General features: G+C 33.4%; 1 protein-coding gene across 2 annotated transcripts in view; it reads left to right on the top strand.

The window, feature by feature from the left end:
• Positions 1–16,945, top strand: part of USP25 (ubiquitin specific peptidase 25) — a 139,530-nt gene that overhangs the window by 25,407 nt on the left and 97,178 nt on the right. For both annotated transcript variants that reach the window (XM_060098607.1, XM_060098606.1), the window contains exon 4: positions 9,274–9,397. In XM_060098607.1, the coding sequence (XP_059954590.1) occupies positions 9,274–9,397 (124 nt within the window). The remainder of the gene's footprint in view (positions 1–9,273; positions 9,398–16,945) is intronic.

Here is a 16,945-nt window from a genome sequence, read left to right as displayed (position 1 = left end):
ATTTGTTGATAATTGAAAAAAATTGTGTGTGTGTGTGTGTGTGTGTGTATGTGTAGCTCTCGGCAAATATGCACTAAGTACTTTCATATTCCACTTGAAGGGAATGGTAGAGAGATGGAGTTTCTGGTTTCATCTTACTGATTATCTTATTGAGCAAATTGCTCGTTGTTGTGGTTTCTTTATTGATAAAATGAGCTGTCTTTCTAACCAGGATGCTAATTCATATTTAATAATTGAATAATTTGGATAGTGCATTATTCATAAAGTTGGTTTGAGATTATTGAGAAAAAAACTTGTAGAAATATAGTGGGGTGATTGTATTATAATAGTATTAGTATTAAACTGAGAAAAATATAGCTGATGAGGTGACAATAGTTCTTTTCTATTTAACAAATTTGTACCATCTTTCATAAAGTTCTAAGAAGTACAACTGCCTTTAGGAAATAGTCTTTGTTCAGCATTTAAATTTAGTAGTGTCATAATAATACTACAAGTGTTATGACACTTGTATAATACCAAGTGTTACAAGGTTTAAAACTGAGAAAGTAAGTAGATGTCATGCATTCAGCAGATTCTTTAAATTACTCTGCTGTAATTGCTGAGTAGAAATGAAATCTCTGTGTATTTTTAATTCTTGGATGGGGTGGTAAAACGTGGGAAGGATAGAAAATAATTACAAATGAATATATATATTCAAACGCAGGCCTCTTGGGGAAAACTCTGTAAGTGCTGAAGGAGTGTGGAGTATTGGAGTGATCAGAGTGTGAGGAAGTTTTCAAGGGATTGTTCTAGATATAAAACCCTTTTTGAGCATTTTCTCAATTTTATGTGAAATGCATTGTTACTTGAAAGTTGACCATAGTCGAACTTAATTCTTGCAAATATGGTAAGGGTTTTTATTTTTTCAATTTCTTCTTCTTCTTCTTCTTTTTTTTTTTTTTTTTTTAAGTATAAAGTCTGTTACAACCAGGCTAAAGCATAAACAAAACCTTGCTACCTTTAAGTGTGTCATCTGTTGGTTTTAGTGCTGACAAAACATCTATATTTTGAGATAAAAGTCTCTAATGCTAAATATATAATTGTTCTTTATTGTTATAAGCTAGAATATAGCTTATAACTGAAGGTCTCTTTTAGAAGATCTAAAATACATGTTTTTTTGATGACTAGAAAAATTTAGCTTTCAAACTAATATCCCATAGAAGTCACTTTTGGGGTTGCTGGGAAATTTTCATATACCCAAATATATCAGAATAGAAAGCAAATTATGTCACTTGATTAGGAGAACACATATTTGTGAACTTTAATATTGAAGGAGTAATTACATTTTCAATTGTTGGCCTTCTCAGTGTATTTTTACCTTTCATTTTTGAGAGAAAAAGGAAACATTTCAAGGAAAGCTTGTACTCTGCATAATAAGGAATTAAGAAGTATTGCTTTAGTAACATTCCATACTGTAATATAATACTCTGTTGAATTTTGGGAAAAGACCCAAACCATTTTGTAGTACTGTTAGCAAAAATTTGAGGCACCTTTTTAAATTACTTACATCTCCTGTCTAGATTGGATATTGTGAATTGTCAAATGAGTGCCTCCTATACCTCTCGCTTAAATGAGAAATAAAATTACTGTGTTAGGAGTTTTGCAGTTAAAAATGCAAAGGGAACTAGGAAACAATGCAAGATATAGAGATATCATAGATGTATTTAGTAATCAGAGAAGAGATTGTGTGAAGTCTTTGTGTCATGGCAAACTCTGTCATAGACATGACCATATAAGGCTTTTGCCCAATTTGAAATCAAATAGTAATATTCTTTCTTTCATGATCATTAAATTCTTTTGAACTTTTTTAAAACAGGAAAAAAACGGTATATACCCGCCAGAACGAGATGTGCTACAATTGAGCAATCAAAGTATGGATCAAAAGATAAGAGGGATTTGGGTAGGTAATTTTAACACAGAAAATAATGCCGCATATTGGCTTAAGTTTTAGAGAAATTAGTATAACACACTGGAGTGAGTGTTAAGTGGTAGACTCTTCACAAATTTAGAATCACTGTATTTTTTTTTTTTAAGACACACTGTATTTTTTTTTTTTTTATCCTCCGAAAGAACTTGAATTATTTGGTGAGGATTGCATAGAAAGTGAGAAAAATGTTGAAGTTCTGTCCTAGAACTCTAATCTTGGTTATATTGCTTGGCTAGCCTAAAAGTGATTTAAAGCACAAATGATAAATAGATCCCAGTCTAGTGTTCTCACCCCTGCTGAGGGCAAATCACTTATGTTAAGCAGTTTAGGATTTTATTAATTGAACACTGATATTTTTCCCATTCACCAAATTTGTTAAACAAGCATCTGCAGATAGAAAAAAGAAATTAGTGAAATGGAAGTTAAATCTCTTTCTGTAGAGATTTCTAATGCATAAAACTATTTTGATGATTGACCAAAAGTCAATGTTAAGCTTAAAAATGAGCTTCTACAATGGTATGAAAATTACTTGTAACTGATTGGATGCAATTAGACTTATATTCTATATTAGACATACACTGTAGAATTACTTGTATAACTTTATGAATTTTCTTTTAACTTTAGGACAGGATGATAGCCATGGGCCTTTGCACTTTTTGTTGACTAATATAGAATGTTAACTTTTAATTTTTTCCAAGTTGGAAAACACAGTAAAACAGATGACAAAAATCAAGAATGGCTCCTTTATTATTACTTTCCTTACTTAGTAATGCTGCCATTATAAATTTAGCAGCTATTATTAAAAACAGAGCAAGACCATTTAGAGCTGAGCTGTTCAATACAGTTGCCAATAGTTACATGTGGAGACTTAAATTTAAACATAAAATTAAGTAATACTGAAACTCAGTTTTTTCCATTGCCATAGATACATTTAAAATGGTCAATAGTAGTCACATGTGACTAGTGGCTACCTTATTGGACAGTACGGATAATAGTACATTTCCATCATCACAGGAAGTTCTATTGGATGTTTTGGAGAATCTGAGTTTAGCAATGAGAAGATTGGAAAAGTAGGAACATCTTACGAGAACTGACTGACGGCAGGGGAGAATGGGAGAGTGGGATGAGCAACACAGTTTACATTGCTTATGTCTTCTTGATTTTAAGTATTCTTTTAACATGATACTTTATTATGCTATTTTTCCTTTTACTAGAAAAAAATTTGGATAAAGTATATACTCTCAAGTATTCTAACTAGTGCCGCTGTGGAGATGACTCATTAATTTTTATTTCTATTCCATAGTCTAGATATTAACCTTTATTTGCTTAACAAATATTTATTGATTGCCTAATATGTGTCAGGTACTCTTTTAGGCTATTAAAAAATCAAAAAGTGTCTCCGTTTACATAGGGGGAAAGACAGTAAACAATAAATAACTATTGTCAGATAATAGTAAGTTCATGAAGAACAATAGAGCAGGGTAGAGGGACAGAGGCTGGCAGGGATGAGGTTGTAGTTCAGACATGGGGTATGCTATTTTAGATGGAAAGTTGGTTGGGAAATGTTTCATTTATACAGATAGCTGAGGAAGTGAAGGGGTGAACCTCAAGGATGTCTTAGGGAGGTGTGTCCCAGGCTGGGGTCTTGAGGTAGGAGTATGTTTTTGGCTCAGGAGGTGAATGGTGAGGACAACAACCGTGGTTGAAGCAGAGTGAGAGTGAGAATGGTATTTTTCTCATTTCCAATCCGTTGACCATCTCTTTCTTCATATTTGCTTTTTTTCTCTTAAGGGTATCCCTGTCCTTTTGGTGGGCCAGAGATTTTTTCTGCTGTGGTACCTACTCTTCTCAAACTCTTGTTCAGCACTTTTAACTCCTCTAACTCCCAAAACAGTTATTTCTACTCATATCACTCCCCTGCCTAGAAATCTTTGCTGGTGTATCTTTGATATGTATTTGGTAAATATAAGCTTGGCTTATTAAAAATAAAAAAACGTTTCCCCTAGGTTTAGCCTTATGTAGGTAAGGAAAATAATGAAAGAACTTTTTTGTTCTAAAATAAAAATCTTTGCATATATTCAGTTAGATTATGGGCTAAATTGGCTCTTGTGAACTAACTTGGAAGCCTCATGTCATTTTATATACCATTTTCATGAGAAAAAATGAGTGATAAACAATTCATACATTTGAAGTCTAATTTATTGTTAAGTTGATGACTTTCTGTGTTTTGGAGTTAGCAGAGAAATGTTTGGTAGTTGGTGTGTAAGTTTTTGGAGAGTGGAAGATTTATTAGGGTGGATGTTATGTTTTGGTATATATATTTCTGACTTTACAGGAAAAAATGTTTTATTTTGGTCAATCTTGAAATGTTGTAGATTACTGTTCGTAGGCTTTTGTGACGTGATTTTCTACAGTGTTATTCAGCTGACACTAACACACTTGTGCCCTTGAATTCTCTTCACACTAATGCTAATACTAATACTGGAGGGAGGATTGGTTCAAACAAAGTTTGGTGTTTTACCAAGGTCCTCCCTTGGCATTGACAGAAAAATATTCATTGTACTTTGGTACTTGGATGGAATTTTTACAAAGGCTAAGTTTTTATAGTTGACTTTTGCCAATTAGAAATTGTTTACTGCTAAGCTTATTCTCTGTTCCTTTTTGAATAAACACATAAGAAAATCATAGAGGGCTATTTTTCATTGTGAAATTGATAGTTTATTACATATTTTACAGAAATTCATTAAACTCCAGAAAAATAAATTTAGGATTACCCATTCTATTAAAATAAAGTTTTATTTTCTTAATATCTGTTCTTAAAATCATATGTATTTGGTATGTGAGAAGATTATAATAATTAAAGATTTCTGTATTGTTCTAAAATGACCTATGGAAAGAAGAAGCTTTATGAAGTAATGGGGACATCATGGTGAAAATTATTGTAATTATAGTGAAACTACAAATAATAAATAAACCTTCTCCATCACTTAAAGGAACAAGTCCCAGCTTTTCAGTTAAGAACTGATAGTCTGTGGTCAGCTAACCTTTCTAGCATTAAAGACTATAATTGCTTGTTTCTTCCTCTGCTCATACTTATAATACTTCTGACACCAGATATGTGAGTTTTTTTCCCCCACACACGACCAATTCTCCAACACCAGCTGGGTGTTCTACAATTCTGATACCATCTACCTGGAGTTAGCATCAGACCCCACAGGCTAAATGCTCAGTCCCATAAGATTGCCCCTACCTTAGACACCAATCACAAGTAGTGGGTCCCCAGGTTACCCACATTCTGTCTGACTTGGCTACAACAAATTGGGGGTTCTCAAGACCCCCTCAAGTTTGATAATTTGCTATAATGGCTCATAACTCAGGGAAACACTTACTTTTACTGGTTTATTATATAATAAAGGCTATGATAAAGTATGTACAGCCAGATGGAGAGGTATATAGAGCAAGGTCTGGAAGGGTCCCAAGCCAGGAGTTTCTGTTATGTGGAGTTGGGGTGCACCACCCTCCTAACATGTAGATATGTTCACCAACCTTGAAGCTCCCCAAACCTTGTACTGTAGGGATTTTTATGGAGGTTTCATCAGGTAGGCCTGATCGATTATTAACTTAATTTCCAGTCCTTATGTCTCCCTGGAGGATGGGAGGTAGGGCTCAAAGTTCCAAGCTTCTCATCATGGCTTAGTCTTTCTGATGACCAGTGGCCCATCCTGAAGCTATTTAGGAATCCACCAGAGTCACCTCCTTACAGCAAAATATGTTCCTATCAAGCTAGGAAATGCCAAGTGATATAGGAGCTCTATGTCAGGAACTGGGTCAGAGACCAAACATTAGAACAAAAGATGCTCCTAGTGTCTTATCTTGCTCTTTGAATGGATTGTTTATCCATGCATGATTTAATAACACAGTGCATTGGTAATTTGGAAAAGGTTTCATTCCAAATGTTGGAAGAAAGTCTACATTATAAAACAAATAGAAATTGTCAATATCACTTGATTTCACCAGAAAAGCCTTTAAGTATTGGGAAGATGTCAAGCTCATAGTGGTAGAAACAAGTTTTCTGAAGTTTCAATTTTTGCTTGAAAATTCCATGCTAATCATTGGCAACAAATACTCTTCATTTGTTCTTCAAGTGACAGGCTCACTTTATTTTTCAGAAAATGTCTGCCAAATACTGACGTCTGAATAATCGTAGTTTGTAGTTTGTCAGTTGTTCTTTCAAGTAAAAATAGTGCTCCATGAAAAAAAATCAGTTCAGCTTTCAACTCAAGCAGTGTACTAGTGTTTTTCTTTACCAACAGGATACTTTGGATATACAGCAGAAGTACTATGCATACTTTCTATTTTGTCACATAGAATTAAAAGAACATATAAAACAATGTTTGAGATTTAATAAAATTAGTTTCCTCATTTTATCAAGGATTTAAGAGAGACTGGCTTTTTTTTTTTTTGAATAATGGGTGTGAATAGTAGTAATGTAATTAACTTGATGCTACTGCCTTGATTTGTGCTAAGATGCTGTGGTTTTATGCACTGTTGTTTTGCATAATCACTGCAAATGTGACCCCAGTAGGAAAGGCAAATAACATCTTAGTATTATTATGAGAATATTTTTTACTTAAGGAACCCCTCCCTTCATAGGGTCATTGGGGATCCCAAGGATCCATGGACTACACTTGGATACTGCTAGTATGGAGGAAAGACCACTGGACTTAATAATTTGCAGACTCAAATTTGAAGCCTGTGTACCATTCTTTATTCTTATACTATTAGACTTCATTTCTTGCAACTTCATTATCTCATTTATGAAATAGGGTTAAAAGCATCTTGCCTAGTTTTTTGCTTTTGTGTTGCTTGAGTTACGATTGCTAAATTCTGAAAAGTTCTAAGTATAACTTGTTGCCATTTCTAGGTGAGTTCTGCTCTAGCCAGTTTGGTTTACTTGTCAGTCATGAAACAGTAAACACTCTAGATAGTTCCAAAGAAGAAATTTAATACAGGGAACTAGGTTCTTAAGAAAATCAGTGGAAGCAATGGAGGAAGGATCTCTAGCTCAGCTTTCTGAAATGACTCCTAGATTCTTGCAGGACTGGCCAGCCAGGGAAGACATTCCGTCTGCCACAGTCAGGAAGATAAGTGAATCAGGAGACTGCCTTTGGGACTGCAGGGTTCAAGAACGTACATAGCTCTGTAGCTGCTGCCCAGGGAACAAGCAGCCAGGATTAGGTAACTGCCACTGAGCTGTGCCTGGGCATTGGAGTGCAGAGTCTGGTTACCACTTCTATTCTATCTCTTGACATACCTGAAGCTGTAAATTGGATACTGGATTGCTACTGTGGAACAGCCCACATCTGTTCAGTCATGCTGGAGAAAAACAGCCAAAAGCAGCAGGATAGAGGCTTCCCCCCTCAAGTCTGCCTTCCAAATCTCATGCTAATGCATCCGATTGGTGTAACCTAAATTTTATCCAGAACCATAACTGCAGGTGAATCAGGAAAATAGGTTTTGTTTGTTTTAATCTTTTCAGCTTCTGTAGTTGTAGAGGGCACACAAGGAGGATGAGAGATTGGAGTCTGAGGGCTAATTGATCATGTCCCCAAAACCTGTTTTTCTGCTTCTCTGTGATTTTCAAGTTATTTTCTTTACTTCCATTATTCTCTCTTTACTCACCCAAGTTCTAGTCATTATTTAATGACCATGATAGTTCTCATTTTTATGAGGCCACTTCATGCCTCTGCAGTCCTAGCTTCTTTATCAGTATTTCAGCTGGACTGAATGACTACACCCAGGTGATATCCATCTACAGCTGTGGTTTGGTGGACTTGGAATTTGTAAACCAGAATTAGGAAACCTTTGGCCTGCTGACGTACGTATGCATGCTCCATCATTTCACTTGCTCTATAACTGTTCCACATTTTACTTAACTGAATTTTTTGGACCCTACTTACTACATTTTTGTGAGGTTTTGTTATACTCTCTAAGACTATTAAACAAATCTTCTGTGGCCAACTGTTATTTTTAATATTTTTAATATTCTCATAAGCTGCTGTTTGGAGAAAAAAGTGTATATAACAATAGAAGTAGACTTTTGAAACTATCAATATACTTTATTTTTTATTAAGTGCAAAATATTTTTTTTCTAGTAGTTATATATAACCCTGTAGCCAGATGGTAAAATGCAGACACTTTATCTCCCATCCCCAACCCTTTTGTTTGTTTCCCTCTTATAATATTCTAAGATTACAAAGAAAAAAATTAATTTTAACATGTCTCAAATATAAATAAACAAAATGATTATAAAACTTGTCCAGAATACCAAACAGCATAATCCCAACTATGCAAAGGTAAGGTAGTAACAGCTATACTTCTTTCTCTTTCTCATCCCATTATTTTGTAATATCCTACTTAGCAACATGTTATGGTCTACCATTGTTTAAATGATAATAGGAGTATTCTTGACATCTTTTGAGGTAAGGAAATAAATCGATGTATATTGGGAAATTGGATTAAAAATCAGTTTTTTTGAATGTGGTAATAGTTGTAGACTTTATTCTTTGGAAGAAGAACACTTACAGCATCTAGACTACTTTATTTTATTCTAACAAAAGAAAACCTGTCATTTACTTGCATATTTTTCTCTTTTGTGAAATGAAAACTTTTTTTTAATTAAAAGGAATGCATAGAACAGAAAATAGAAAGTGAAAGATCCTTATACTTCTTTCTCCCCATAACCCTCCTCATCAAAATTAACCACTGTTAACAGCTTTCATACATTCATCCAGACTTTAAAAGTGTATATAAATATAGATATATATGGTCAATTAGTTTCTGAAACATAGTTTTTGAGAGCTCATTTAATTATTATACTTTGATAAATGTCTAGGTAGTATAGCCGACTGTAATGTGTGTGTATTTGGGTTAACTTCAGAGAGCATAAATGTAAATGTTTAATTATGTTGGCTTCAATTTTTGTTGTTAAAGAACCTGTTTTTAGCAGTCTTTCTGCTGATTAGCTTTTAATCAGAGACTTCATAGTAAATATTGAGATTCCTCTGTAATGAAAAATATTTATACTCTTAATTGCTTTAGGTATATTTTATAGAGAAGAACATTAAATTTCAAAGTATAACCAATTTAAAAAGTGTTTGCATTCTCTTCAGAGAGGCTCTTATACAGAATTAAGTTGGTGCTGACTTTGATTGGAAAGGGTATATTGGGTATAAAATCTCCATTATAAGAATTACCTTTCATTTTGTTTGACTTTTAATTTTGAGAAAGATAGTTTTGCTTTTCAGATGTGATTGATCTCACTGGAGATGATAAAGATGATCTTCAGAGAGCAATTGCCTTGAGTTTGGCGGAATCAAACAGGGCATTCAGGGAGACTGGAATAACTGATGAGGAGCAAGCCATTAGCAGGTAAAAATATAATTTGTATAAAGTAGATATAAATACTATTTATAATAGAAATAATAATTGACTTTAATTTGAAGAGGCACAAAGATATACTTTGCAATTCTAAATAAACTATTAATAAACTTAGTATTGTTTTTATATTTTATGTAACCCAGATTTTCTTATTCTAGATCCAATTGCATTTGAAACTTAGATTGTTTTTAGGATTTTGGAATGGCATTGCGGGGCATTAAATTTAGGTATATATTTTAATATTTCTTTGATTTTTTTTTTCTTCCCCTAATTCCTTTTGGATACATTGTCCAATTCAATTTATAGTCATTTATGGCCAGGGTCAACAAACTTTTTTCTGTAACATGCCAGTGGTAAATATTTTAGGCTTTGTCAGCCATCTGGTTTCTGTTGCAGTTGCTCAACTCAAGTGTTGTAGTGTAAAAGCAGCCATCAATAATGCATAATTTAATGAGTGTGGCTGTGTTCCAGTAAATCTCGATTTACAAAAACAGAGGGCCAGTTGGATTTGGCCCATGGGCCATAGTTAGCCAACTTCTGATCTATAATATGATAGTATATTTATAGGTTTAAAAAAAAAAAGTGAGATTCCAAGATGTGTGATAGAATGCTTTTTTTTTTTTTTTCTCTCGGTACACGGGCCTCTCACTGTTGTGGCCTCTCCAGTTGCAGAGCACAGGCTCTGGACGCGCAGGCTCAGCAGCCATGGCTCACGGGCCTAGCTGCTCCGCGACATGTGGGATCCTCCCGGACCAGGGCACGAACCTGTGTCCCCTGCATCGGCAGGCGGACTCTCAACCACTGCGCCACCAAGGAAGCCCTGGAATGCATCTTTTGATTTAATTACCAAAACTTTTTAGTTTGAAAAAATTTGATCCACCAAAGGATTAAATAAGTTTGATTTAAAAAGTAAAACTTTAAATTACAACTAAACATAATCTTCTAAACAACCCTTTGGAGCCAATGGTAACTTTATCTTACTGAAGAAGAAATTTGTCCTTTAAGAGGTTAAATGATTTTCCAAAGGTACACAGCTAAGATGGGTCTTATGACTCCAATGTTCTTTTCCCCTGTTAACAGAGTTGTTTGGTAGCAGAATGTACCAGCTTTCTTAGTTAATTTCCCTTGGCACAATATTAGTAGTACATTTCTTTCTGAGTAATCTGAGATTACTGTAGGAGATGCCTCAAAATGCTATGTTTAGCAAAGGCACATAATTTTTTATAGTAATACTTTTTAATGTCTTTGTTACTTTGGAAACTGCTTTGTATAATAAGATATCAAGATGGCAAGCCTTAATTAAAATCCATTATCCTCTTTAGTTGTGGCTAATATCATTTAATGCCAGTAATTTTAAATGAAAACCAAAAGTACATGTGCTATTTTTAGACATTTTATTTAGGCTTATTTTTTGAAGGATTTGGAGAAATTACAAAGTTAGATTTTGTCTTATAAAAATGAATTGGAATAAATATTTGTCTTGAATAATTATAAAATTAGATAATACTTAAGCTTTATGAGAAATATTTTAAACATGAAATACATCAGTTGCAATTCATATTTAAGGTGAATGATAATCTAGTATGTGAAAAAGAGATTATAAAATAGAATATGTACTATGATACAAATATTTTTAAATGTATATATATCGTTATATATATTAATTTATATTAGTACATAAATAGAAAAAAGTCTGGAGGATTATATACCAAGTAGTGTCTGTAGTTTTGTATCCTGTGTTTTCTAATTAAAATAACATAATAATTAGATAATCAGTAAAAATAAATAAATAAATAAAGTTAAGGAATTTAGATTATTCCTAATCTCTGTTGCATACAATATATGTTATATATTCTTTAAGATACTAATTTTTGTCCAAATGGGAAAAAAGTCTCTTTAAGTTAATGCCCTTTTTTCCCCTTGATCTTTTAATTTTAATATACTCTTAAAATAGTAAATATTTTGCAAGTATTTTTATTGTAGATAGCATTGCAGAGAATTGGTATAGTGTAATATAACAAAATTTTATGTAAAATTATACTCAGAAGTAAAAAAAATATTAATTTACTGTTGCAAAATGTAATTTTTTTCTTGATATGCATAGATTTTATAATATATAGTTAACAAAAAAAGTTAACTGCAACATTCAGTAAATAAGCACATTTATAAATCATATTGTATTAGAAATAAGGGAATATGAGAATTCTAGTTAAGCATTTGACAAATACAACATTGCAGTGAGTTTTATTAAGGCTTAGACTCTAAATTCAAAAGGGAAAATGGTGAAGTTTTTTAAGGAAAACATTTATATATTATGCTTAAAAGTAAATTTTTTTGTTCATTACCTAGTAAGTTCAGATGACAAAATCTTGCCAAATAAAATCCTAGAATCATTTGACTATGGTTGTATTTCAGTATACATACTTTAATATGAATTCGCACATTTGGAATACTGCATTATTGTGTATAACTAGATGAGATAAAACCCTTTTACATCTTAAAATCCTGTGTTCAGGCACCCATAAATTTCATGGTAAAATTTCTTAAGTTGAACATTTTATTTTATTTTTTTATTTTTTTATTTTTAAATATTTATTTATTTATTTTTGGCTGTGTTGGGCCTTCGTTTCTGTGCATGGGCTTTCTCTAGTTGCGGCAAGCGGGGGCCACTCTTCATCGCGGTGCGCGGGCCTCTCACTATTGCGACCTCTCGTTGCGGAGCACAGGCTCCAGACGCACAGGCTCAGTAGTTGTGACTCACGGGCCTAGTTGCTCTGTGGCATGTGGGATCTTCCCGGACCAGGGCTCGAACCCGAGTCCCCTGCATTGGCAGGCAGATTCTCAACCACTGCACCACCAGGGAAGCCCAGTTGAACATTTTAGAAGTGTACTTCTTAATATAATTACTTCTTAATGTCAGGATTGGATGCATTTATTATAATTATCTTAGTTATCACTGCACAGACAGGGAACAAGTTGAGTATGGATAGTAGAAATTTGTTAATAAACTGCATTGTGGCTAGTTTGTTTCTAGCATATTTGTTGTGAAAAGGCTTGCCTCATGAAATGACTTTCAATAAGTTGGGTAGAAGGTAGGGCTAGGTTCTAGTTAAAATTGTTACAAAGAGCACACCTTCAACAGTTTCAGGAAACATGGTAGACTAAAACATATTTTCTAGTGGAAACAACCAGAATGTGTTGTTTCTGTTGGATGTAAAATATTTTAAGATCTCTTGAAAGTATTGTAGAATTGTTAAGATAGTAAGGGCTATAATCAGACTAAATCAAAGTGAAAGGTGGAACCCAAAGAAGTAAGTTCGGAATGGTGAAAGTCACTTTTTGACATGATGACATTTGCTTGTGTGTATAAATTTGAATTTCAGTTTTGATATCCTTGTTAATGTGGGAAAAAGAAGTTAAAGGCCATTGTCTATATTAGGTGGGAAGCTTTAATAGGAAATCATTCCCCTTGTAAAGTTATGTCAATGGATGACATATTCACAAATAAGGGTAAATCAGAGCTATCCCTCCCTCTGAAACCCCTATAATACTACAAAGACAGTTGCCTTAGCTATGAGGAGTGTTGTTGGAGGGGATGAGATTTGCCCCTGAGAAGTTGTACCATGGTTGTACAGCTGAAATTTGTGTCACTTTAATGATTCAATAAATCTCTACTTGAAAAAGGACTGTGAAAATATCTTCTAGAAACGAAAATAAGAATTACTAAAGTAAAAAAAAAAGAAAAAAAAAACAGAACACAGGTTTAATAGCAGATTAGAAATAGCTAAAGAATACATTAGTAGACTATAAGCTATATGAGAAGAAATTATCCAGTGTGTAACAGATAGCTAAAAAATTAAATAATATGGAGAAAGGTTGAATGACATGGAGAATAAAATGAATAAGTCTAACATACATTAATTGGTGTTACAGAAGAAGAGGAGGGAGTGAGTCAGAGGCAAAATTTAAAGTGATAATCACAGAATTTTTTAGAAGTGAAGAGATAACTTATAATTTCATGAGCCAACAAATCCCAATCAGAAAAATGAAAAGAAACCCACACATAAATTCATTATAGTGACACTCCAGAATACTTAAGACTGGGAAAGTCTTAAAATTACTCAGAGGAAAAAGGTAGAATTATCCTAAAAATAGTGACAGTGAAAGTGACAAATGACACAAATTTACATAGCAGTTAGACACATGAAAATAATAAGTTGGACAAGTTGTCATGTTGGGTATGATGATAGATTATAGCAGTGGTGGTAATCTTTGTGGCGCAAGTTTGATGAGTCACCTTATTGGAGAACAGCCACCACTATATATCCAACACAATGGCTAAAATTAAAAAGACTGACAATATCAAATGTTGGCAAGCATGTAGAGTGATTGAAAGTGTCATATATTGTTCGTAAGAATGTATAATGGTGTAGCCACTTTGGAAAACTGGGAATTTCTAGTGTATTTTGACATATATTATGCTAGGACTTAGCATAGTCCACGTTTCCACTTCTAAGTATAGACCCTTGAGAAAGAAGCACATAGTGCCTTTATTGATAATAACTAAAAACTGTAAACAACCAAATATCCGTAAGAGCAGAATAGTTAACAGTGGTTGTATATTCACACAGTGGAATACTAAGCAATGTAATGGAAAACATTTTCCTGGTACTTTTAAAAATGTGGAGGAATCCACAAAGCAACATGTTGAGTGAAAGAAACTTGACACAAAAGAGTAACTGCTGTGTGATTCCATTTATGTGATGTTTAAGGACAAGCAGAACTAGTTTATTGTGGTAGAAGTCAGAATGGTGATTATCTGAGAACTAGAGAGACACTATTGGTTGGGAAAGGGCATGACAGAATTTTGGGGAATAATAGAAATTTTCTATATCTTGGTCTGGGTGGTGGTTACATGCGGGGTGGTATTCATTGGTAAAAATTTCACTGAACTATACATTTAAGGTTTGTGTATCTTGTTATATGTAAATCACCTCAATAAAATACTCTTACCAAGAAAAGATGTATTTAGCCCTGTTCGTTGATAATCAGTATAAAAAAGGTTACGTTTTTATGTATAAGAAAGAATGATAAGGAGAAAAATTTTAAAGCTACCATTTATAACACATAAAACTATTAAAGACCAGGAATAAATCTAATAAGTGTGCAAGAACTTCTAAGAAGAAAATTATTTAATAACACTGAGACATATTAATGAATATGGAAATAATTGGAAATGTATTCTGTTTCACAAATTGGAAGACTGAATATTGTAAAACTGGTCAGTTCTCCTTAAATTAACTTATGGGTTTAGTGTGATCACAATCAAAATACCAATAGATTTTTTTTAAAGGAAATGTAGAAGATGAATACTCCCTCCCTCCCTCCATCCCTTCCTTCCTCCTTCTCTTCCTTCCTTCCACCTTCTTTTTTCTTTTCTTTTTGGTTGATCTGTATAGCTTAAATGATATGCATGTTTTCCAGTGAGTATGTTGCTTGCTTGAAATAGACTTAGATGATCCAAAGTGGAATGTTTTCTATAATGCAGTTTAAATAACAGTACAAAAGAAAACAAGCAAAAAAAAAAAAAAGCCCTCAAAATCAGTACAATAAAATTCTACTAGGAACATGAACACTTACCATAAGTAAGTGTTGTAAAGATTCATTCAGTATAGTGTGTGGAAGGAAAAGAGACAACAAAACATTTTGTCACCTTTTTATATTGTTAAATGCCATGGTCATGACTAGTGTTGAGAAGATAAGGTGATTGTAGTTGGGGTTGGTATTTGTGGCTTTTGGGCTTGCCTTTTTCAGTATGCTACATTTTGTTCTAAGCTATTTCTGAGCTCTGAGATTTGCAGTGTTATTTTTTAATTCTCTCTCTCTACTTGCAGCCTTAATATCTGAAATGTAGCTATTGGCATACTTTACACTTTAAAGCCTGGGTAGAATTATTGGCTTCACTTTGTTTGGTGAGGCCAGGGAAGGAACCCTTATGAGGACTTGGCTTTATATAAAGCTTATATTAATATGCCAGGACTGGACTATAGCAAAGGACAAGGGCTTGGGAATGGAGGGCTCATATTTGGGCTAGAGGTTGGGCTGCTTTTGCCAAAAAAAAAAAAAAAAAAAGAAAAAAGAAAGAAAAATGACAAACAGATAGCAACATCTAATATTTTAATCTTCCATCTACTTCAAACACTTGTTTAGCCCCTGTTTTTTTTTTTTTTTTAAATCATGTATGCTCTAGGGATGAAACAAATCCATGTTTCTATCCTCTGGATGCTGATGGGAGAGACTGGTTGATTAATAATTTTGTGCAGTGTAATAAATGTATTTATAAAGTCTTTTAGGAGCCAGGAGGAAGTGGTAGGAGGAAACCTACTGGAGCATGTTGTAAGTCCTTGGTGATTAAAAAACTAAATGTGTTATAAGCTCTAAATCAAGATTACAAAGTCATGACATTCTTTCATCCACTATTTTTAGTACCATAATTCTACCATATTACCATATGTTTAGGGAATATTATAATAAATCTACTTCTTTAAAACTCATGCTTTTATTATAATGAATGATGATCTCTACCATATGACTGAATTGAGTTATATGAATATTTAATTATATACATTTAAGTATGTATACCCACCCACCAAAAATAAATGTGGTTTAAAAATGGGTACTTAAAAAATTTTTTATATCTTTAGGTCATTTTGAGAAACAGTGGACATGTATGTCTTAAGCTCTACTCAGTTATTACAGTTTGTATGTAATTTTACCTCTGTAAAAAGTTTTATGGGAATGCTGGAGAGATGGTATCTTCAGTTTATATCCTTGACTTTCTTTCCCTCCTCTTGTAACAAAAAGTGCAGGCAAGCTGCTTGGTCCTAGAAAGTACATATGAGGCCATACATTCTCCCAAAAGTAGGCAAGGGAACTAAAAAGCTTATATTATCTTATCACATTAATGTTTTCATACAACGTGAAAATCAAGAGATGTATTTTCTTGGTGGGAGGGGGCTGAAGAGGAGGGTGTCTGAATTGACTGTATCGAACCATTAAAAAATACTCTCTGTTTTTTAGTTTTTAGTAATCTTAACTAGATCTGGAATTAGAAGAATGTCATTATCTCAGGGGAGTCTGGATTGTAGATTTGGGATGGGTTGTTGACCCTTGTGGGGAACAGGAGACCTAGTTTTACTCAATATGGTCTTGAGGCTGAGTTTCATTTTGTTATTAACTTCATGTGACTTATTTTTATTTCTTCAATTTTTAATATTTATTTTTTTAACCTCTTTATTGGAGTACATGTGACTTATTTTTAGACTTTAATTTTTGTAGACGGTACATTTTGTAGAAATCAGGTCTTCTCAAGTTTTCCATGACTGTTGTCTGTGTGACCCGTTTCCTGGTCATTATGATACAAATGATCTGGTGTGTTGGCATTGAAAAGGGTTATTTCTAATTAGTATTTTATTATGATTAGAAGTTTAAAAATATGTAATGGTAGAGGATCATCCACCTAGAAGATTTAGGAATGAG

The sequence above is a fragment of the Mesoplodon densirostris genome, chromosome 5, assembly GCF_025265405.1.
Source record: "Mesoplodon densirostris isolate mMesDen1 chromosome 5, mMesDen1 primary haplotype, whole genome shotgun sequence".
NCBI classification, from domain to species: domain Eukaryota; kingdom Metazoa; phylum Chordata; class Mammalia; order Artiodactyla; family Ziphiidae; genus Mesoplodon; species Mesoplodon densirostris.
Note: the sequence above shows the minus strand (reverse complement) of the source record. Positions and strands in the feature narration are given on the sequence as shown.